The 25,330-nt window shown below is 41.0% G+C and overlaps 1 protein-coding gene across 1 annotated transcript in view; it reads left to right on the top strand.

Annotated features, from left to right (window-relative positions):
* Positions 1-25,330, top strand: part of Ttc29 (tetratricopeptide repeat domain 29) — a 200,306-nt gene that overhangs the window by 16,233 nt on the left and 158,743 nt on the right. The window contains exons 5-6 of the mRNA XM_048450253.3: positions 18,548-18,771; positions 24,746-24,931. Coding sequence (XP_048306210.1) covers positions 18,548-18,771; positions 24,746-24,931 — 410 coding nt within the window. The remainder of the gene's footprint in view (positions 1-18,547; positions 18,772-24,745; positions 24,932-25,330) is intronic.

The following is a 25,330-nucleotide window of genomic DNA, read 5'->3' as shown; positions in this document are numbered from 1 at the left end:
TGTGTACTCAGTCTCCACAGAAATGGCTACGTGATGGTCTTTCCAAGCCAGGGCAGCTGTGTGTCTGTCTGTCTGTCTGTCTGTCTGTCTGTCTCTGTCCATTCATTTAAAAAGTGCATTATTCTTTTTGTTAAAAAAAAGTTTGATTTCTAACTATGAGAAATGATGAAAAGAAAAAATAAGGCAATATGTTTTCTTTGGTTTTTAATTATATTATTTAGAAATGTCCAACTTCCCATCATCTGGAAGATAATTATCAAGATACGCACATGTGTAGTACATGTATGTAAATATGTGTATATTGGTCTCTATGTAAGTATGTATCTTCAGACTTGTGTTTAACTGATAATATTAATTTTCTGTATATTACCTAAAAATCATACGATAAATTTTGACCATTTTCCTCAGGTTAACAAATATCTTAAAATTAAACACATCCAGGAAAGCCAGAAATAGAAAAACACATCCTTTTCTTCTTTATAAACCACATACCCAGGCAAAATTCAGCAGTTCTTTTCTTGTAAGGCTGCCAGGGATACCCCACTAATTCAGGTATGAGAGTTAGGCTAACCAACATCCTTTAAAATCTAGAAAAGACTCATGTATATCACCATCAGGAAGAGTGCAAATCTGTCATTGGGCCAAGGCAGTCAACTCAGAAATTACTTGAAATTAGAGGGGTTTTAATTGAATAGACTTGTTTGTGTTATTTTCTGCAGAAACCTGTTTTTCCAGTTAGATGATCAAAGCCAATGAGAAAGAAGCTAAATAATGAGATATCAATTCACAGAACCCACCGGAGGGATTAGCCCCCACTGCAAGGGAGGGGGGAGGACAGGTCACCAGAGCCTCCTCCAGCCTCCTCACGTCCCGTGCTCATGGAGTCAAGAGTCAGTAGCAGTGCACCGCTTTGCTCGCCTTCCGGTCCCCGAGACAGGAGAGGGTGACACATTTCAGGAAGACTACAATCATACATTCACTTATTAGTATTTGTTCTGTTTTAACTTTTGGTTTTGTATGACTTTTATTGTTTGGAAATTAACCAATGTTGATCCCCAGCCCCTAAATTAATTAAATCTAATAAAATGTTCTTGAATTAATTAAAAATAATGAATTATATATGCATTTAGTCATTTATTAGTTGACTAATTAATCACCAAAGTATCTTCCAAAATTCTTAGGTGATCAATGAGAAAGAATTTTTTCAAATTTCTTTTGTGTAGTTTTTTTTTTTTCTCATTCCATTCAGACTGTTCTTGAGGGATCAGATGTTCCTTCCTTAGAATAATTTCTGAGAAGACTAACTTTTATTCTAAATCTGTTAGGAAATTTTTGGTATATTTTCTACAAGGATGTGATGCAAGGTGGCCTCATTCTAGTGTGAGCTCAAGACTGCCCTGCTCTGCACGTGTTTTTCTGTGGAGTAGACCCAGGTAAGCACTGAGAGAGGCCTGAGCAGGGTGGGTTAAAGGAAATTATAAAAGATAGTCTAACTTAGAAGACGGTAGAGTGTATGCAGGGGTGAATAGAGGAGAGACAGATGATGAGCTGATGGGAGATTGTGGGAGAATGGATGTAGGGGTGAGGGTAGGCAGAAAGAGATAATGACTCTGTGGACCGCTCCTGAGCAGCTGGGGCAATGTCTTCTTCCCAGCCGAGTCCCCGTTCCTCCAACAATATGCAGCACACAGTAGACCCCTAATAAATCCCCTTCACACCAGGCTGCTCTTCCCAAGCGTATCCTGCACTTTCCAGTTAAACCCTTCCATTCTCACTCTGAAACCGTCGCAATAAAGTAACAGCTGTGGTGAGCACGTGAAACGTTTGGGTCTGTTTCACATGTGTCGTCTGCACGCGTCCTTTCGATCCGAGGAAAAGTGTCTGTCAGTCCTGTCTATAACCAAGAATAAAAGTATGAAGTTACTTAACCAAGGCCACCCAGGTGATCAGGACCAGAACTTGAAGCCTGGTTCCAGCTCTGTGATCCATCTTTGTTCCTTGATGCCACCCTGACTCTGAGGCTACCCAGGTCTTTACTGAGTGCTCGTCCTTTTCACCTTCCGTCCTGAGGGCACTGCCATACTTGCCCTAGACTTCATGGTCCTTTTGTGCCATAGAGTGGCTCATCTGTGCCCTCCTCCCATCGCAGCACTTCCAATGCGATGTCGCTGCCTTTCTGCTTCCTCCACCACGCTCTGCCAGGATAGAGGCCATGCTTTGTTTATTTGTGTACCTATGGTACTGATGACAGCCCCATCTCACAGACGGTGGGGAATCTGTGAGCCTAGTACCTGTGCTGTGCCTGGACTGCCTTCCATTTTCTCTCATGCTTCATTACCTGAGAAGCTCTTCCTTTTCCTCCTCCTCCTGGGTCTACTGGTTTCTCACTGTGAGGCCTCCTTTGCCCCTGCTCTCACCCACACAGTAGAACTCCAAACTGTTGTTGCTGCTCTCTGAATAGCTGTGGACCATCAAAAACATGGATTTTATTTCCCTGAGTGTTACTATTTAATAAACTATAGATTATGACCCACTAGTTTGGGGACCACTGCTAGCATTTTAAAACTAAACCGAAAGTTTGTGAAATAGAATAGGAAAGAGTGTGTGTGTTCAGTGAGAGGCTTACTGGAGCAGAGGGTAGACGTTAAACCTGGACGCCAGACTAACTTCCAGCTCTACACTCACAAAGAACTGGCTGGATTTGGATAACTCAATCTCCTCTAACTCAGCCTCTTCATGTGGAAAAATGGGTAGTGATAAAAAGGGTCTCATGATGTCTATAAGGATTGTGGTATGGTTTATCAAAGGAAGAATGAAATACTGTGTGTAGCAGGGTTTTTAAACTCTTGTTTTAAGTATCTATACGCACTGTATGTGTATGTACAGGGAGACACTCGGCAATGGGCACTGTATGTGCACATACAGGGAGACACTCGGCAATGGGCACTGTATGTGCACGTACACGGAGACACTCGGCAATGGGCACTGTATGTGCACGTACAGGGAGACACTCGGCAATGGGCACTGTATGTGCACGTACACGGAGACACTCGGCAATGGGCACTGTATGTGCACGTACACGGAGACACTCGGCAATGGGCACTGTATGTGCACGTACACGGAGACACTCGGCAATGGGCACTGTATGTACACGTACACGGAGACACTCGGCAATGGTGTGTACACATACAGGGAGACACCTGGCAACAAGCAAGCATCAAAAAGGCAAGGGGAGCTAAGCTGGGGAGAAAATGGATGATACGAATTAGAGACCACATTCTAGACCCCACCAGAATCCGCACGATGGCACTAGAGCTGCACCCACCCATTGACCTTTCTTCATTCCCCTCTCCCTCCCTTCTGTCCTTCCTCCCTTTGCTCCTCTCCTTTTATGTATTTATACGTTTTATACATGAGCATTCCAGTGCTGTGGATTTCCCTTTAAGCGCCACACCAGCTATATTATGTACATTTTGAAATGCCATTGTTTCCTTTTCTTTTGTCTGCTGTGTTTTCTGAAATGCTTTGTTATTTTGTCTTCTGAGGTGGATACCCTGAACTTCCTTTTTACAAAGATAAAAAATAGATTCAATGCTAACACGGGAAAGAAATATTAAAACGAGAGCAGAAATCCATTGAGAAAATAAATGGAATTTTTGACTGGTTTTTTTTTGTAAAGAAGAAGAAATCAGACTATTAAGAAAAAATAGAAAATACTATATGCCAACTTTCAAGTCTTGTTTTTTTTTTTGTTTGTTTGATTTAGACTTGAGAGTGTGGACACATATTTAAACTGAAGCATGGTATCAAAGCAATGAGAAAGGAAGGAAAATGTGCTTTTTTAAAAAAAATCACTTAAATATGTCCTCATGAAATTGCAGAATATTACATGTGAAAAGAAGAGGCTTTCCCTACTGAGCAGGGGAAGGAGCTAACACAAAGATCAGATTCCCATTCTCATCTACAAAAGAGTCTGAGTCAAGAACAAGAAAGGAGTTTTCCGGATTGCATGATGCTACAGCTGGGCAACATCAGAACATTCAAATGTGATGCAAAAGCTGACAGACAGCATACATGCACATGTTCACAGACACACACAGAGAGACACATATGCACATGCACACACACACAGCACATGCATGAGTGCACACACATACATAGACACACAGAGAGACACATATATACATGCAGATGTGGACACACACAGATAGGCACACATACATGCACACACATGGAGAAACATACATATACACACGCACATGTGTACACACAGGCACACACACAGCTACACACACACATTCTTTCTAGATACCCCTCTTCCTCATAAACAGGTATACTAGTAGAATGGGAGGATACAGAATTCAAGGAAAAGATGACTATTCAAGCCAAGAAACAATTCCAAATACAGAAGTTCAAAATGCATGTCATTAGGGTTACTATCAGAAGAACTAGTCTCACGTGTCGAAAGATATGGGGATGGCATTGCTCCAAACCTATCACATATCATAGCGACAGAAAGATGATTAGAAAGCAGATTTCATGTCTGAAGTAAAATACAGAACAGTAATACAACATAGGCAATGTATGTTGCATATATGTACAAGACTGTTAAGAAATAGGCTTCAAAATCTGTAAATGAATCAATTGTCCCCAAGTCTTTCCCCAAACTGTAATGTCTCTTCCGTTAAATGTCAAGCTCCCACGTTTACACTCTTATGCCTCACACATCCATGAGCACATGTATTCTGTGTTACTAATTTGTTTGCCTTTCCTGCCAGCAATGGCACAGCCCTCTTGGTCGGTAGAGTTGCAGACAGTGCACCTCTTTGTTCTAAATGCTTTTCCTGAATATGGCTATTTTGTATGGATTTTAAAGTTACCTTGTCAAGAGTCAGGATGATCTAATTGGATTTCCAGTGAGGATTCCACCAAATTTAAATGTTATCATTAAAATCTTGAGCCCCCACACTAACAAGAACTCTGCTTTTGTGCTGTGTTAAGTGGATACAATAACAGCAGCGTGCCTTCACACGTACCTAGCGAGAATATTCTGATACATTGCAAAATGTCAAGCGTTTTTCTGTGTATTTTTATAGATACATATTGCCAACGAAAATTTCCTTAATTTCTACTTTTCTTAAACATTATGAATGTTTAATATTACTAAATAATTTTCTGGTAGTCTTGTGTGTGTGTGTGTGTGTGTGTGTGTGTTTGCTTGCTCATCAGTTTTTTTTTCTGAGATGATCATAAATTTTGCTGAAATGATTATGAAGTTACTAGGTTTTTAAATATTGAACTATATCCTTCAATTCTGGGTAAACCCTACTTACATGGTGTATGTTTAATTTGCTTTCTCTGTGTGTGTGAGTGAGTGTGCACGCACGTGTGCATTTTCATCTAAATCATGCTAACCTGCAATCTTCCTTTTCCTGCCCTATGGTTTTATAGATAAATCCGATAATTCTGTGGCAAGTGTTGTGAGTGTCATCTGAACACACAATAAACGGTAGCTGTCCCTGTAACCAGGGTTGTATTGCTGATGTGCACATCTGCTTCTGTGCTCCTGTACGGTTTCGTTCTCGATAAGATGCGAAGCAACTTCTTTGTCTTTTTCTGTAAGCGGCTGTTTGTTTTCTGAGACCCCCATGCCTCCCTCTTTTGTTAGTTTCTATTTTACTCCTGGTGTTTCTCTCTTGTTCTTTCTTTGGGCAAATGTCACTGTGTCTGTTTCATCCTGAGCGGAGACCTCCTTCCTCACTCAGAACAGCTGCTCCCGACTGTCTCTTCGGGAGGACGCTGCCTTCTCAGGGATGTGATGTTTGCGTATCTTTAAGATCCAAAATATTTTAAATTTAAATAAAGGGTTTTACTTTGAAGCAGTGAATAAATTAAAGTTACATTTCTGCATTTGCGGGTGAATGGAGGTTGGTGTTTGCTTTCTTCCCCTTTCATTCAGTGAGAATAAGGTGTTGAGGAGGGAGCTTTGGCTTAGAAGATACGCTGTGCACAGTATCCATTTGTAAAATTCCCAGTGTAGCTAGTGCATGGGCGATTTTTAGGAAAAATTCTTGTACATTTGAGAAATTAATCTACATTCTATATTTACAATTGGGGTCTGGTCGCCAGCTTGGGTCTGTTGTTGCCATCAGCCCAGGCATGTGTCAGCCATGGAATCTTTCTGATAACCTCACCTGTAAGTTTCTGAGAGAGAACGCATTGCTGTTGATTTTCTACCCTTTGAAGCTATGGCATTGGGTACATTTTTTTCTAGCTGCTGCATTTCTCAATAATTGATCTATTTATAACTCTCTGAGTATTTTTTCTGCTTGAATTCTGTTTTATGTGCTATTGATAACACTGCAAATTCTACAAATGCCGAAAATGCTACAAATGCCACAAATGCTGCCAATGCTTCAAATGCTGTAAATGCTGCAAATGCTACGAATGCTACGAATGCTGTAAATGCTGCAAATGCCGCAAATGCTGCAAATGCTGTAAATGCTCTAAATGTTGTAAATGCTGCAAATGCCGCAAGCATTCCTCCTGCTGGCATTCTCACTGTTGTGGGGGAACAGAGAGAAAGAGATGCACACTTTCTGCCTGGCACCTATCTATTTTATGTGGCTTTTTCAAAGTTTGAATTCAGCACCGTTTTGTATTCTCAAAAATACCACCTTCTTGTTTTACAATAGTCTTACTAATGCCTTATTTGATTTTAATTGTTGCTAGTTTTAACTAGTGATTTTTCCTAAATGTTTATGGCAGCTGTGAAAAGGATGGTATGATGCTTAGGATGAGTTATTTATTCCTAGATGCTATCCTGACAAAGCATCAGAATGGTCAAGTTATATTATTTTTATTAGTGTAGTTTTTACCATTTTTTGGAAGTTTGATCCTCCATGCACACAGCCAGTCTGTGAGAAATCTTCGTTTCTCTATCCATCTTTGTGGTACCCGGCTGTTTGCAATGATAACTAAACAACGTGAAATATGAAAGGTTTCTTCATATGCCTTATAATTTTGTACTTATCTCAAGTGGGACAGGGAAAACATATTCTCAACTTGATTTTTATGTGGGGGAAAGTTAAAGGGCTCTTACTGGAGATCTGGGCCATTGCTGTGATAGAAAGGTTAGAACCCAGAAAAACGAGTTCAGTTGCTGCCCTTGGTTGTAACTTTAGTTAATTCACCATAGGCTTTCTTTCTTTTTTAAATTAACTTAATTTCTAAAAAGGAAAAGGAAGATAAAGGAGGGAGCAATGGTGTGGCTAAGGAGTGCAGTGGAAGGCAGGTAGGGGACTGAGAGGAGCCGGAAGAGCTGATGCCTTTGCTTTCATGACAATGCCATCACCTCACCGGAACTGTCATAATATGAGAAATCAAAATCCCAACTTTGCTACTTATTTTATATTAAAGAGTATAAAGAATGTTTTGTTTTCATTTTAAATTCTGTTGTTTTCCTTTTGTGTTTTAAGGGTGTTGCGTTTCTCTTCAGTACTTGTCATGCCTATAACTTCATTTACATGACATTTCCTGTCAACATTTTAATGCTTTTTAAATAGCCTAAAGAAACAGATGTGTGTGTGTGTGTGTCTGTGTGTCTGTGTCTGTGTGTGTCTGTGTGTCTGTGTGTCTGTCTGGAGGCAGCCCCATGAGAACAGTCAGCACAACACTGCAGGTGTGAAGAGTCAGTTGGTTTACTTTTCCCAAAAATACCCACTTGTGTAGCTGTTTTCTGTGAAAGGTTTAAAAAAAAGAAAAAAAAGTTGAAAAAGTTCTAATCAACTTTTGTACATTATGTAGAACTTCATTTTCTAAACTCTGCAAAAGAAAGTTTCATATTTAATGGGAAATCATGAATTATTCCATTTAGTATCTACTTCCTCCTTTCAAAGACTTGATCTGGATAAAAGGCGGGGTGAATAATTTCAAAAAATACAATACATTTTTAATGGGAAGGTGCAAACTCCAGACTCTCATGACTCCCAGCAAGAGTGCAAGGAGCAGAATTTTATTTGCAGAACTCAGCAAACTCTGGCACAAGCAGTGTGAGACTCTTGCAGACAGCGTGGCAAGCCTGCCCTCGTCTTAAGGCAAACGTCGTTCCCTAAGACCAGTCAGGGTGTTCTCCAGCTTCCATTTCTGTTATTTCATAGTTCACTTAGTTTATGTGAAAAATTAATTGTTTTGTTTATAAAGATGAGAACCAGGATAAAGAAAGTGGATGGTTTTTGTTAATTTGTTTTGAGACAAACAATCCCAAATGATATGATTTCAAAATTGTGATGGACACAACAAATTACGTTTTAAGGAAAGCGTGGCTCCAATGTCCTGTGGAAGTTATGCTAACACAAATTACCGTATTAATTTACACAAAATAGTCCACTGCTGCAGCAATGTTAATACTCCTGTATGTTCACAGTCGCGACATATAAAACTAATTTTTAATTTATATTCAATGTTTAATTAGGACATAATATAATAAATTTGTATTACTGCTCAAATTTCCTCTTTCTCACTAAAAAATCACTTTAAAAACTGGTTTTCTGTTGCCTTTACAAGGATTGAAAACTATAGGGTAATTTGGACAAAAAGAACATGAATGCACGTGGCTCTCCCCACACCCAAAGGTGTTCAGACTTCCATTTCTTTCTGACTTGAACCTCGTTCCCTGGAAAATTCTTACAAATGGCATTCGGTTCGCGGCTCTTCTGAAAGGGAGTGCGGCTTCCCCCAGGAAGGCCGGTGACTCGTTAGATCACATACACTTGAAAGCTCGCAGAATGAGTTTTCTTTTAGTTTTTTAAATCAAAATTCTCAAAGAAGCTTTTTTAAAAATGTGGCTAAGTCTGAGACTTTTTCAGAAAAGCTGTATGCCGCTAAAATTGTGTGTGGCAGCTTTGTGGATGGCTAGCTGGTGCGGCGTTGCACTGATTTGTACCCAAATAGGTTCAGCGACTTGACTGAATGGAATCACGCTTAACATGATCTATACATTAAAATACATTTCTATTATTAAGAGAACTATTTAAAGCCATTCAAAGGCTGAGGTCCTAGGCTGCCCGCTGAATCAAACAAATCCCAAATCTTGTGATATCCAGTAGTTGTGGTCAGCAGGACACTGCTGAGTTGATAAACATCACTGGTCTTGCAAGAGTCACTGCATTGAGAGCCAAACATCAGTTCCAACAGTTGAAAATATGTGATTTAACTTTTGTTTCACAAACAGAAATGTATTCTGAAATGAAGTCACTCATCTTGAAATGAATTCTTGTTGAGGGAATTCTTTGTTGACCATGTTTAAGATCTTGCGCTATCCATCAAAAGAATTGCATTAGTAATGCCCCACAGTTGAGCTAATATTATTACTAGATATATTGAAAAAATAAAAAGTTGTGCTTAGGTTAAATAAAATTTTTCAAATATTTTCAAATTTGTATGAGTGCCATAAAAATATTGAAAAGTTTGTACTTTCTGCTTTGTTAATAGATATGAATTTATATTTTCCTAAATTATAGAGCAAAACTTGCTACATGCAAGTTTTCCCAAAGATTCAGATTAATAAATTTATAGCTGTTAGGACAATTTAATAACAATTCTATTCAGTCATATAGTAGATTTTACTTTTAACTTAAGAAGCTAATCTAGATACTTTATTGAATCTAAATCTAAATGAAAATGGAATATCCTACTATATTTGTACATTTTAAGTGTTGGTTATATTTTTATTTTCATTTTTTAAAGCTTACATAATGGATGATATCACACCTACTTGGGTGGTGAGTCTAATGAGATTTTATAAGGAAAATTTTACACAATATTATAACCGCATATAAAGTCTATAATGCTACAATTTATAGCACAATACCTGTACATCCAAAATTATTTTGAAAACTTTCTTTTAAATATATACCCTTAAATTTCATAATTAATCAAGATGGTGATCATGATTATACCGGGAAAATTCTTATCATATGATTAGTCATAAGTAAAACAATATGAAAATTTCTTTGTTGAAGTGTTTGTGTGAAATATCCATAAGCTCTGTTATTACATCTTGCCTATCACATGTGCATAGCTCTCCAGGTGTTGAAATGTCTGGAAAATGAGTGGTGTTAATACTAATGAGTAATCTAACCGTAATGACCAGTCAAAATAAAAAGTTTTAACATAAGACAATCAAATTTAATCGTATAGAAAATGAACAGTGTTGGTTATCTATAATTAGTGGATGTTCCAATACGCAATGTTGGTTTCAGGGAAACCATCACAATTGGAAAGCATTTCCGTTTTTCTTAGGTGAATAGAAAATTCTTATTAAGTGTGGGGTGTTTATGGCTGAATCAGCACCCTAATTCTTCCCTGATGAGAGCGGAAAGGTTTGAACAGAATGACCACCTCATCAGTGTACGTCTGAAGCAAGGGAGCATTGTTCACTGATCCCACAGACAGCTGCGGGCTTTGCTCTCGTCAGCTGGATGAGGTAGAATGCCCTGCATAACTTTACATTTATATTATTTGTGTGACATCTTGTTTGCATTTCAATTAAAAATAAGTTTTGTATTAAGATGGAGAATCAAAGTTATCAGGTTTACATGACTGCAGTTTGCTAAATTTCCAGTAGATGCCCCCAGAGACCAGTCAACTCACTGGGAGTGCCTGCACTTGGGAAAGGAAGGGATTTTGTTTTTCTTCTTTTTAATCTTAAAACTCTATTTCTGATTATATTTGGAAGTACATGGGAAATAAAACAAAAGTACTGAAAGAGTTGAGCCCCTTCGTGTGTCACGGAGAGGATGTTCTCGGTCAGCTTTAGTCACCGCTGGGACAGAGGAGTGTGAACGCTGACGTTTCTATAATGAATGCCTTCGTTGTTCACGGAAATTCCATCTATTTTTAAAATAAAGTCATTCTAAGTGCTGTGGGACGTTTTGTCTCTTTCCTATAGCTTTGTGTATTTATAGAGAAGTTCTTCATGGTGTTTCTGTTTGGTTGTTTGTTTTAGCTTTGGAGACAGTTTTGAAAAAAAAGTGTTCCAACAGTGTTTGTCTGTTTTAGCTTTTGAAGAAAATTTTGGAAAACAAATAGTATTTGAACAGACGCAAAGCGCTTACTGCCATTGTTATCAGCGCGTCTGTGCCAGGGAAATAACTTCTTTTTTTTTTTCATTTTGATTGCGTGTGATATTTACCTACAATGAAAAGCAGAAGTAAGAATAGTGTTTCACTTTATTTCATAGAAATGATGTTAACTGAAGCTGTTTCAGTATTCATTAAGTAATATAATTATCCCGCAGGTGATTCCAGTAACATTTATCCCTCCAATATGAGTGTAAAAGTGTTAAACTGACACAGATAATCCACCAGTGGCTTATAAATATTAGCTTAATGGAACAAAAGTATTATCCTGACTTTGATGAGCTCTAACAGATATTTTGAGTTTATCTTTGTCAGATTAAATAAAAAATTGTGATCTTGTTTTAAAGTATGCTTTTTTAAAAATACTGTGTTTGAAATCTTTGAAGGTTTACTCTGATAGTGTAAATCCCAGCCCACTCTTAAAGAAACGCATCACATTTATTCCTCATATATTTAGAGAGGCGATAATGCTTAGATTTTAACAGTTCACCTTAAGGTGACGCATGTTCACGTGCACAGAGAATAAAGGAAGTTACAAGCCTGTCTGTTTCGTCCATTGACCTTTTCCATGTGTAGAAGGGTGAGGTTTTCATTCTTTTTAACTGTTTGCCTGTGTGCTGCCTTTAAACCCTCTAATGAGACTCACAGCTATCTAATCCATTTGTCATGGGTACTATTACCTGCCAGCCCCTCGTTTTAAGGAGGATCCTCTGGAGAGTCACAGAATGACTCCTGGTCACTTTCCCTGGCCCAGGATGAACACAGATTAGCTCCGATAGAGAGAGCATCATTCAAACTGGAGATTGTATCATAGCTGTCAGGCTATGTCATTTTTAAATAAACAATGCAAATAAGTAGAACACTGTAGAGAAGAGGAAGAACATAAAATAATTTGTGTAATTGTCAGCACCGTGGGGAAGTGGGAAAAGTTATGAATTGGGAAACAGAAGGGCATGTGAATCTCAGCTCTTCCCCTTATAGGCTTTTGTGACTTTGGGCAGCGTAGAGATTTTAAAGGATTCTTTCTGAAAATTACAATAGTTCACCAGACTGCCATCGAGTGTTACCTTTAAATGACAGTAGATCCCATGTAGAGAAAACTAGATTCAATTGTTTGAAAATCCATTCTCCATCTGCAGCCCCCACCCAGTGTCTTAGTCAGACCAAAAGCAACCTAGGTAAGAAGGGTTTATTTGTCTTTCTCTCCCACATCACAGTTCATCATTGAAGGCAGAAACTCAAATGGGAGTGGGGGGAACCTGGAGGCAGGATCTGAAGCAGAAGCCATGAAGGGGTGCTGCTTTCTGGCTTGCTCTCCATGGCTTGTTTAGCTTGCTTTCCAAGCCCACCAGCCAAGGGGTGACAGCAACCATAATGGGCTGGACCCTCCCACATTAACCACTAATTAAGAACATGCCCTACAGGCTTGCCTATAGGCGCACATTATGGAGGCATTTTCTCCTCTGAGGGTCCCTCCTCTCAGATGACTCTCTAGCTTTTGTCCAGTGGGTGTAAATACTAGCCCACATACCCTGGAAGTCTCTTCCACCTGCAGTGATAGCTTCCCAGATTTTATACATATGGCTGGTGTGTTCGTGAATGTCCCCACTTTTATTTCCATGACAAAACATATAGGTTCAAAGAAAAAAATGATTCAAATGACAAAATTCTATTGTCTTTATATTAAAAAAAACACATCCGTGAAAGAAGTGAACTTTGCCTACAGTTCTCTAAAAAGAAACACCTCAGCATGGTGGTGGACACTCCTTTAGTCCCAGCAGAGGCAGGCAGATCTCTGTGAGTTTCAGACCAGTCTGGTCTACAGAGCAAGTTTTTGGACACTCAGGGCTACATAGAGAAACCCTGTCTTAAAAACAAACAAACAAACAAACAAAAACAAAAAAAAAGAGTGAAAGAAAAGAAATGACAAAGGAAACCTGGAAATTTAAAATATACAGATGAGAACTGACATACCTTTTTACTTTCAGGCAGCCACATCATTTTAGTAAATAAAGATTTGGGGCAGGTGAATAACTTACATCAGCTGTGAAAGTTTGAATAGGAGTCTATTTAGTAAGTTGGCACTCCTAGTTTTTCTTTATCTTAAGTATTAGTAATAAGGCTTATTTCATGATGTGTATGTATACACAGATGAAAGAATATGCAAATGGAAATGATGTAAGCATAGATATATTCAATATAAACATATTGAAATATTATTTTTTGAAATGTCTTTGTTAAGAATGGAAATTTAAACAATAGACTTTTTGAAATGGATATTAATTCTATATTGTGGATGTTTGGAGACTGACAGCTGAAGCAAGCTCAGTCCAGCCTTCCGAAGCTTTCATGGTTTGGGCCCAGAGGGAGCAGCAACTCATCTTGACTAAATTAAGTGGAAAAGACCATATTGGAAGGATTTTGGTAACTGTTATGCATAGATCACGAAGTTCCCCCAAAACCAACTAAGGGATCAAGTCCTTTCTATAAAACCAAAAAGCCTTTATTCTTATAGTTTGCAAACTTGGACTCTCTGAGTAATGGAGAGCCCTGAGCTCAGTTGGGGTTGGGTTTTTTATACTAGCACAGGTGGGGTGAGGGATTTCTAAGGTTCAGGACCCCTGACTGGCTGACGTTTGTCTAGGGTGTCCCAGGGAAAAGCGATGGGTGTGTGCTGGCAGGTGATCCCGTCTACAAAGGCTGGAACATTAGGAATTTCCTTTAGATGGTCTGTTCCTAGTGATGCCTGAGTAGTCTCAAATTGTTGTCTTTCTTGGAACCAGGTATTGCCTTAGGAACGACTACTGAGACTGGAGCCTCTATTGAACTTGTCCTGGCTGGGTCCTACAGTAACTAACTAGGTGGAAAATAGAAGAGAACCTGATCCAAAAGGAAAGGCCAACTCAAAGACCCTTAAACAGACATTGGGGAGCAAGAACAGTAAGCAGTCCTTCTGAGAAGCCACTGCCACATTGATTGAGCCCCAATCCTGTTTACACTCTTGAGTTTTTCAGAGAATATCTGTGGGTCACCACTTTGCTAAAAAGTCCCTGAATTCTTGACCCACAAAGATTTTACCTCAGTGTGACTAGCTATTTCCCACATATTTTAAAATGCTGCCAGCCATGGAGGGAGCTCACTACCAGCTGTGGAGAGAGCTCATTGTTGGCTGTGGAGAGAGCTCACTGCCAGCTGTAGAGGGGGCTCACTTCCAGCCGTGAAGGGAGATCACTTCCAGCCTGGAGGGAGCTCACTTCCAGCCATGGAGGGAGCTCACTGCCAGCTGTGGAGGGGGGCTCACTGCCAGCTGTGGAGGGGGGCTCACTGCCATACAGGTCACATCGGGCAAATGAGCCTACATCTATCAAGGCTGACAAAAGTGGCCAATATGATGGACCAGCATTTGAGTCTCACCTGACCTTAGATGAACTGCCTTCTCAAATGCCCCACCTAGTATTTAAAGGCAGTATTTCACTCTTCTTTATTCTTGACAGGAGGTCATCTTCCCTCCCGTGGTGACAGCCTCCAACACACAAAGGTGTCAGCTCTTATTTCAAGAGTTCCAGTCTCCTGCCTCTGCCTCCTCAGAGGCCTCCCTAGTACTGCCTTCTAGCTCCCCAATTACAGGTTCCCCAAACTCCATGTTTAATGTTAATCATGTTTAAAGTCTCTCCAGCCATTCGCTTTCCCTCTTTAGAAAATGACCCATCATCCCTCTAAATACCTGGTCATCACCCTATCTCCTCCTTCCCCATAATGTCCAGTCACCAAGCCACCCAAATTTTACCACCTGAGTATGTTTTGGAGCCAACAACTTCTCCTGACTGTTCACCACCACGCCTTGTTCCAGCCCCACAGCCTTCCTTGCTCATGACCAGCAATCTTCCTCTCCCCTCTGCTTCTAGACTTAGCCTCCTCCATCCTTTCTTAGGACTACTAAATTGAAAGTCTTTATTTTTTATAATCTCATTTTAATTTCTGGCCCTGAGACTTAATCCTCCCTGGTATCAAGTCTTGTCACTCAGAAGAAGCCAGACCAGTTCAGTGATCTCACAGATTGTACAAAATGCAAAAGTCACCGCCCTCCCCCAATTCTATGCCCCCATAATGGGAAAAAAAAACCATTGCACTGTGAGGTTCAAAAGGGAATAGAATTACTGGATCCAGTAAACATAAGTATATGAAAGTTCTGTTTTATATAAAAGGTAAGTCAGAAGCTTACCTTTTAGTCTAAATATATCTGATATAATATCTAGGACATTCTAATACTTTTTAAAAATCATTTTCTGTTTGCCTGGCATTCAATTTTAACTGGATCTTATCTGGCAACCTGGGCAAGTGAGTGACAGGCTGTGATAGCATATGCTTCCAGGCCTTTATGGGGGGGGGGGCTTGCATTTAACTACCCAGCCCCTGCTCTTCCTTGCTCTAGCAGGATGCCCAGGCTGAGGCAGACTCCCTGCATCTTAGCAGGGTAGCATTTGACACAGTTCTGACCAATGAGACACAAACGGGATTTACTCTTCTCAGGAATGCTTTTGTTTTCCTCATGTAAGGAAAGGCACAGCCAGGCCACACTGTTCTCCTTTCTGTTCTTCGGTAAAGTAACAGCGAACAGGATGGCTGGGGTTGTGGCAAGTGCTCAGCTGGGGACAAACAAGAGACTCCTAAAGACTTCACCTTCAGCCTACCAGGTCTCTCAACAAGACCTTAGGTTGTGTGGCGTTAGCAGCAATTAGGAGCTTTGATTTTGTAAGACCCTGGGAGGTAAACTCTCTGACTGAATGTATTCCTAAACTGGGGTTCCTGCAGAGATGACCATCTCTGTTGCACCTGACCAAGTATTGCTCCACGCACTCTTCAGAAGAGCTAGCCTGAGCCATCAGGCCTCTCCAGTGCTTCCTGTACCACGGCTGTCCCTGTGAGCAGCCTGTATGGTTTGTATACCTAAAGTCTTTCTGCATACACACCTAGCCACCATTTGAAAACATGGTGGCAGGAATGGTGGCCCTCTCTTTCTGGGAACTGAGTTAGGGATGGTACACAGAGCTCCTGGAATGATGTGGCACTCCTCCCATATTAGTCTAGATCCTTGAGAAATTAAAGGGCCAGCTGCTTTCTGATGATGGCCAATGTCCTGATGGTTGGTCATTTCCCCATGCACTATCCTGGGGGGTGGAGGGGCACAAGGAGACCATGGTCAGCTTTGTACCTTCAAGCATCCCATGAGAGAGATGGGTATGGTTGCTCCCACCTTGGTCTGCTGGATGTTGCAGGAAGTTGAATTCCATTTCCAATCTACTGTTTGAGGGAGAGAGGGGAGGGAAGGAGGACCGGGCCTGTTCACAGCCTCACTGTTAACCCTTCTATCCTGTAGCCTTCTCACTGGGTCAGAGGACAGGACAGGAAAAAGAAAGCCGTGCTGCTCTCTCTGCCGCATGCTGAGTATCTTAATCGCCTTTCACATGATGACGCTTGATCTTTTGACTTAGAAAGATGGTTTCTCCATTCTCTGTATCAGCAAGCTCTACAGTAATCCGGTTGTCAGATGAAAGGGACCACAGTTCAAGCTCATCTGGGACCCCTAGACACTTCTCAAACGCAGTCGTGTGTATGGGGTGGAGCTCGGTGGTACTCCGCATTCCACGGCCAGCACAGCAATCGTGACAACGCTCTGCAGTTACCCCTGTTAGCACCGCCTGGAGCCCGGAGCCAGGCTCTGCAGTTACCCCTGTTAGCACGACCCGGAGCCAGGCTCCTCCGTGCTGCGCTCTTGGTGGGTGGAGCCTGCACGTTTGCGCTGTTTTGTTTTTGAATCTCCACAGGTGAATCCAAGGCATAGCTAAGAGGCGAGAACCAAGCATTCTGGGTTTGTGTTTCCCACATGTTTGCACATACTTCATCCCACAGGTCCTAGAGGAGTCCTGCAATATGGTTACTACTGACTTTTACACAGGGAAGGGAATGGAACACGAAGAAGTCACATCATGCAGGGATACATCTAAGGACTTCTGATTCTGAGAGATCAGACAGATGCCTCTGTCACTCAGATCTGTATTGCAGTAGGTCAATTGTTCTAACATGTCTAAAAACATCTCCCTTTAAAGAAAGAACATAAAGTAATTAACATCAAACTCTATCGTTCAGAACATAACTCTCCTTTGCTTTAACAATGACCACCACGCAGCTGTTCTCCACAAGCACCTGCGTATCTTTTTCCTTTCCTTTTCTTTCTTTTGCTTTGAGTCAGGGTCTCTCTACACAGTTCTATCTGGTCTGGAACTCATGTAGATCAGGCTGGCCTCTAACTCAGAGAGATCCACCTGCCTCTGCCTCCTGACAGCTGGGATTAAAGGCCTGTGCCACCACTGCCTGGCACACATGGATTTCTTAAATAAACATTTCAATCATTGTTTGCTGTGTATCTACTTAGCTGTTGTCTTTGTCTTCCCCTGAGAAGATACACAGATGTCACAAGGGCACTGAATCTATTTAGCCTAGAACAGCTGCGGGAAGAGCAGGGGCTGTGGAGATGGTTCAGTTCTTGGGCTCAGTGTTAAATTGTGGAGACTGAAGCTCAGGTCACCGGAACCACATGCATGCCAGGCGAGTGTATCAGCCAGCTTTTCATTCTGGCTCAGAGTCTCCAGAGCAAACAGGCCACATCTGTGAGGCCTGGGCTCAACTTAGAGACTGCCTCAAAGAATAAGGCTCCAAAGAATCACGGATAACTCCCGACATCAACCTCAGGCACACAAGTGAATTTGTGCCTACACATGCGAACAGCACGCACACATACACACATGCACATCACACCCACACAAGACAATGGAAGAGAAGGAAATAGTTTCTCATACGAAACTGATGGGTATTTGCTGAATAAACACATGAGAAAATCATCCGCCTCTTTATCCCTGCAGATGAATCATGAAGTACGTTTGGGGAGGTTTTAATTGGCTTTTGTCTTTTGAGACAGGCTCATACTGTGTTGCCCCGGCTGAACTTAAATGAATAATCCTCCTTCCTCAGATTTCCAGTGCAGAGCTAGGAAGTGAATTTCTATTTACTTATCTACTTATTATAAATTGCATTATCAAGCCATTAATTTGGTCTTACCTGTAAAAGATTATGTCGATATTTAGTGTGATTTTTAAAACATTCAATTAAGAAGCATGATTGACTAAGTTGGTGTGGGTCTGGGTGCTGTATGGAGAACTTTTGAATAGTCGAGTGACTTATTTGTCCTTTTGAAACATAGCATAACTATGCTAAGTAAGCACCAGGCATCCGTCATTAAGCTAAAGTTGCTTGATTTGCCCCAAAGATGTCTTGACATGTAAGAAAGCCTGCTTTGAGTGCCAGCTTTCAGAGCTCTAAAGCGGCCTGTGTTCCGCTCGTGTTCACAGCCACAGGAACTCATACATGAAGAGCATCTGCGTGGACATGCTGCGCGACGGCTACCACAAGTCCTTCACCGAGCTCTTCGCCCTGATGGAGCAGTGGGACGCGCTGCGGCACGCTGCCAAGGTGCGGTCCCTCTTCTGGGTGCAGAGGCCGCTGGAGAAGCAACCAGACAAGCTGGACAAACTCTACCACTACCTGACCAGGGCCGAGGCTGCGGAGAGACAGGGTAGGTGCCAGGATTGGCTGAGGGGGTGGGGTGCACAGAGTCGGGAGAGTGCACCCCAGGGAAGATTCCAAACTGTTGCCTTGTAAATTTGATACATTAAGACAATTTGTATAATTCAAGCTGGTCCACTGAGTGGCTTTAAGGAGCGAATGACCAGGCATCAGGCTCGCTAGGTACCAAGACATCCTGGCGATGTCACTGCAAGCGTGAGAAGACAGAGTACACAACCAAACATCTTCAGAGGTCGCCAAAAGGTTTGAAAACCAAGAAGGTTTCAAAGCACTGTGGCTTGAAACCTACACTGATTTAGTTTGTTTTATCTTAGCATTTATTTGTGAGTTTTGAAAATTTTGTCATGAGATCCTGTTGGTTTGGAACACAAAATGCTATTAGTTAAAAGACATAGGCAGGCTCTGCGTGCGGGGCCAGCCTGGTCTACAAGAGCTAGTTCCAGGACAGCTAGGATTGTTACACAGAGAAACCCTGTCTCAAAAAAACAAAAAACAAAACAAAGACATGAAAAACCTTTAACTTCCAGGGGACTGTTAGGCTGCACTCCCGGCACTTAGGTGACAAAGACGGGGGCTCAGTGTGAGCTTGAGGTTTGCCTCAGCTATAATGTGGGACGCTTTCTCAGAAGCAGGGGGAAAATAATCCACAAAACATGGTTGTGATTTTAATAGTTAATTTCCTGTTTTCTACAAAATAATTTTTAGTGTATTTCTTTGCCATATTTTAATATTTTTCATGAAGCTAGTATTTTATGTTTAAAGTATTAGTACTTTAAACTGTTTATTTAATTCTTTGAAGTATTTAAGAACTAAGTATGTAATCTCTGTTGTGTATGGACTTTGTCATTTAACATTTTTAGGTCTGCATTAGGATTTTGTTTTCATTGAAAAGGTAAAAGAAAATTCTAGAATTTGGCATTCCACATTATTTTTTCCCTTAACATTCTCACTGAAAACACAAAAGCCTTCTTAAGGAGAAGAAAAGCCAGCGCTGTATGTGATAACATGGTCTTCTGCTTACCCTTCAAATGATCAGTAGGCCATTCTGTACCCCCTAGCTGCTGTGTACCAGGGAGACAGAGAGAGCACAGAGGGGCAGCCTGGTCCTCAGCTCAAAGCATCAGACTGTGCAATGGAGGAAAGGTGACACTAAACATGGACCAGGGGGATTTAGTAAGAGAGGGTTATCTATATCGTGGAAAATATTCTAAACTGCAGAATTGACATGAATAGTCTTTTGATGAACTTTAAAAATACAATTTAAAGATAAGAAATTAACTTTTATAAATAAATATGTCATGTTATTACAAAACAAACAAAACCTAAGTCCCAAATTCTACGATCAGAACAAAATTCTGAATTGTTATTTACTCCAGAAATGGAATTAACCAAGATAAAGTCTTCCCATTATTTATTTTATAAAGTTCAATTTCATCATCAGCTGGTGTGGGAGAATTATCTGTATTCTGTCAGTCATGTATTTTAATAAAACGCTGATTGGCCAGGGAGGAAGTATAGGTGGGTCAACCAGACAGGAAGTAGAGGCGGGGCGATGAGAACAGAAGAAGGCTAGGAAGGAGGAAGCGCATTCCTCCATTCCTGCCCAGACCATCAAAGAGGCAACATGTGAGCTGTCACACTGAGAAAGGTACTGAGCCGTGTGGCTAACGTAGATAAGGATAATGGGGTAACATAAGTTATAAGAGCTAATAAGTAGTCTGACCTAATGGGTCAATCAGCTTGATAACTTATAGAGATCAAGTTATCTTGTGTTATCTGTGTGATTATTTTCTGTGTGATTGATTTTCTCTGGGACTTGCCGGCCGTGGGGTACCAGGCAGGACGGAAACCCCAACAAGCTGGCTCTTCATACTACAATCAGATTAAATTAGAGGCTTTCATTTGAGTAGCATGAATGTGAGGCAGGTATCTGCCCTGTCACGATGTGTAGTCAACAGCCAGTCCGTCATGGAGCATCTGCAGGATGATGGACTGGAAGATGCTCAGGCTAAAGGAAAGTACTTCTCTGATGTAAAAACCAAATGACAATGCCCCAGCTTTGTAACAGCTAAAGTCTCATTCACATGTGTGAGAAATAAAGGTGCAGTTATTAACAGAACAAAGTTGCCTGTGCTCAAAACACACATAGGGTTATTCTCTATAAGATGGTATGGCTTTTGCCTTGATGAAATATAGAAAATTAGAATTACTGCAGAAAGTATCACATAAGCATTTATACAATCATTACTGAGAACTTTGTACAATTTTTTCACCCTTCACACATAAAGTTTATCAGAGAAAACTTGTGATCTGAATAAAACTTGCCCTGGAAAAAATGGAATCTACATGCTTGCTATGATTACCTTGAATGAATCCTAAATCTGAAAACAACATGCATGTTTTAAATGTTTACATGTGCATCTAGAATGCAGAGATCTGTCTTGGGGCTTCCAGGTCCCATCAAGTGTCATCTCGGACTGCGAGATGGTGACCCTGAAATAATATGTCTCTGAGTGTTTTCATTGCTTCCTCAGGAAGACCATCCATTCTAGGCTTCTAGTGAAGTTCATTTCATCAAGCCTGTGGCAGGAACGGTGTCATCCGTGGCAGGAAGTGTCAGTCCAGCCTCTGCAGATGTGCACAGCAGTAACCTGGGTTATTTAAGTCACCAAGCACCACTTGCTGTTTTATAGCAAAATTGTTTTTAAAGAAATCTAGCTGTTCCTTTCTTGGGTTGTCTTCCTTAGTTAAAGTGCGTCTGGGACACAAAGCTCACATTCTCCAGTGTGAGCTCTTTGTGCCCCTTGTAACACTATTCTTCATGTCTTGAGCCCAAGAAGCTGAGGAAGAAATGGCGATAATGACAATTGCAGACTGAAGGGAGAGACAATTCAAAAGTGTCTTACATTTGACTTGTAAATTTTGGTCAAGGGTTGAGTAGTTTCTTTGCTTCTTGGCAATATTTGCTTAGTACACACAAAATCCGTTATATCCAAGTGGACTCCCTCATGATGTAAGCTTTATGCAAAGTAGAAAAGGGAGGGAAACATTGCCAGTAAAGGATTTTCCACATCATCAGAACCAGAGCATTGCATATACTTTTATGTATGTATTATTTCACTGGTAGGGAAAATTAGCAAGAATACCTCTCTGGCCTCTATAATTTTCCAACAATACCATAATACAAAATGCATTCATTCAAACTTCAAAAGTCCTATAGTCTATCACAGTCTCAGCACTGTTTAAAAGTTCAAAGTTCAAAGTCTCTTCTGAGTCATATAGTCTCTGTAGTCCCCTATAAAACCAAAATCAAAAAACAGATCACATACTACCAACAAATAATGGCATAATATATACATTACAGTTCCAAAACATAGGGAAGGGAACATAGGAAATACTGGACCAAAGCAAGACCAAAAAACACCTGGGCAAACTCCGAACTGCACCTCTATATCTGGTGCATCTAAAACGCTCTTCAGATCTCTAATTGAATTCAGCTTTGTTGAGTGCAGCACACTTCTTTCTCTTGGGCTGGTTCCCCTTCCTGTTAGACGCTCTCCTTGGCAGGTATCCCATGACTCTGACATCTTTAACATTTTGGGGTCTCCAGGCTTCACCTTCACAGCTTCACTCATGGCCTCTCTACTAGGGACACCCCGACACATCCCTGGCCCTGGTGACTTTATTCCCTAACTCCTTGCTTCTGTCTTTAACTCTAAGTCCAGAACCACGTGACTAGACCTGTAACATGGCCCCCTCATTCTTCATCTTCCCTAAATTTCTTTCCTTCATTGCCTCAGCTTGTCTGTCCTGAAACTTTCTCTATAGACCAGGGTGGCCTCAAATTCTGAGATCCACCAACCTCTGCCTTCCTGGTGTTGGAATTAAAGGTATGCTCCAACACACCTGGGCTCTAAGTTTTTCTTTAGTCCCTTTTCACAAGTTGGAAAATTAGTTGCATGGGATTTTGCCCTGAGGTCGTGGCTCCCTTTATTCCATTTTTTTAATCCAGTTACCTCACTGAGCACAGGATTTAGCTCCCTTCCATGTCTGGTGCTCTTTTCTCCTCAAAATTTTCGTTCTGTAATTTACCCTGCTCAGCTTGCTCCTTTTTATTATAAATCTTCATTAGAGTTACCACTAAATACCACACGACAGAGTCTATACTAGGCTGTTTGGAAGTTTCTTCTGCCAACAGAATTAATCCAAAGCTCTTAACTTTAAGCCTCAGACAGACTCCTTGGACAAAGGCAAAAGTCAACCACTTTCTTCACCAAAATATCGCAAGAACAATCTCTAATCAACATACTAAAATTCTATTCCTCTGAAGCCTCCTGAGCGAGCCCCTCAGAGTTCAAATCACTCTCAGCATCACTGTCTTCCATGCTCCTACTAGTCTGGCTCATTAAGCAGCACTTAAAGCATTCCACTGCCTTCCTAACGCAAAGAAAAAAGTCCAGGTTTCTCCAAACAAAAACAGGGTCAGACCCAACACAACAATACCCCAGGCCCTGGTGCCAATATGTATCCTAATTAGGGTTTCTTCTACTGTTGTAAAGAGACACCATGACCATGGAAACTCTTATAAGGAAAATATGTAATTGAGGGGGCTCACTTACAGTTTCAGAGGTTCAGTCATCATGGTGGGAGCATGGCAGTGTGCAGGCAGACATGTGCTGGAGAAGTAGCTAATGGAACTACATTTTGCAGGCAGCAGGAAGTCAACTGACTCACTGGGCAGTCTCTTGACCATAACAATCCTCAAAGCCTGCCCCCATGGTGACACACTTCCACTAATAAGGCCAAATCCACCTCAACAAAGCCACACCTCCTAAGTGTCACTCGCTATTGACTCCTGTGCCCAACAACTGCTGGTTAAAGGGCATTAGTCAAGGCTGCAGTGGCTCACTTCCCCTCCCGTGATGTCAGTTCTTGGTTACACAGAGGCAGGAAGGTTGTCACGTGTTTGAGGCGAGTTTGGGCCCTTAGGTTTACATGATCAAGGCATACTTTGTTGCCACGCAAACATCTTTGCTCAAGTTCACTATTGTAGCAGCATTCGTGAAACAGATTACACACATACACATGGCCACACACTTACAAATACAGATGTTACTTTAGGGAAAAAAAGAAGAAGATGAATGTAACAAATTACTAGAAATTTGTGTGAAAGGAATGACTGGTATGCTCACATTTTCAATTTAAAAAGTATCCCAAACAGAAGTATAGAAGTCTACTTCTTTAGCCTCACCACACTTATATTTCTAGAACAATTGGTAGAAAATGGAGACGCACGTATATCATCCTTGCCCTAAGTCTCTTGGACAAGTCAGTCATATTTTCCCTTTCGGGGAAAAAGTATCTTGGGCTTCCATTCCTTTTCTCCTTTTGCATCTGCTTTTATTTTGTCATGGATTGGAACCATTGATTTCTCCGGGCTTAGTGATACATGCCTTTAGACCCATCACTGGGATATGGAACAGTCCCCTCCCGCCTCCTTCCCTCTCACCCTCACATATATATATATATATATATATATATATATATATATATATATATATATATGTGCGCACACACACACACACACACACACACACATATATATATATATATATATATATATATATATATATAAAACCACTGGCCCCACTATCCTCCTTCAAGAGGAGCACATTCCTAACAGGTATTGTCCAGTTCTGTTATATAAATAAGTTCTTTTACACTGAAATATGTCTCAATTTCAAGTGTGTCTGCATTTTTGGAAAGATGCCTGTCTGTTGCTTGTCTCATACCTACATCCTTTGATTAATGTGATTATTTTAACAGTTAAATGATGTTTTGTGTAGGTTTTAGTTTTCAAGACAGTTGGCAATGGATTTAAGAAAAATATGGAAGTAATTTGCAGTATTCTGTGTGTGCTGAGCGGTGTTTCTGATGCAGTCTGGCTTTTCCTCTTTGTACAGAATACTACGAAGAAGTGTATAACAACTTGTATGCGCTGGCCTGTTACTTCGATAATCCTGAAGACAAGTGGGTGCGGAATCACTTCTATGAACGGTGCTTTAATGTTGCTCAGCTGATCAAAGTTGATGGTGGGAAAAAAGAAGCAGAGGCGCAGGCGCACATGGGCCTTCTGTTTGAGGAAGAGGGTAAGTGGGCACTCTCTGGGGAAGATGCGGGGGCGGGGGAGATCCTGAGACCAAAACCACGTGAAAGTTAAGAAGAGGACCTGAGTGTAAGGACGCAAATTATTGCAGTTAAAAAGCAAAAGCATGGGACTGGCGAGTCCGCGTCAGTGTTCTTCGAAGAACCGTCCCCGCGCGATTACTTGCTGTCCCGGCAGGTGCAGCAGACCTCGAACAGCCAGCATTTCTTACTGAATCATTCCCACACCTTTTCTGCATCCCCTACCACCTTTCTCAGGTCACATGCTGCAGCCTTTGTGTGTTTGTAGTGGTTTGGTTTTGTCTGGTTACAGAACTGTTTAGAAAAACGGAAGGTTCCTTTGTGAATTTCTTAGTGCCCGGATCAAAGTATAAAAACTATAG

The sequence above is a fragment of the Myodes glareolus genome, chromosome 22 (assembly GCF_982192425.1).
Source record: "Myodes glareolus chromosome 22, mMyoGla1.1, whole genome shotgun sequence".
NCBI classification, from domain to species: domain Eukaryota; kingdom Metazoa; phylum Chordata; class Mammalia; order Rodentia; family Cricetidae; genus Myodes; species Myodes glareolus.
Note: the sequence above shows the minus strand (reverse complement) of the source record. Positions and strands in the feature narration are given on the sequence as shown.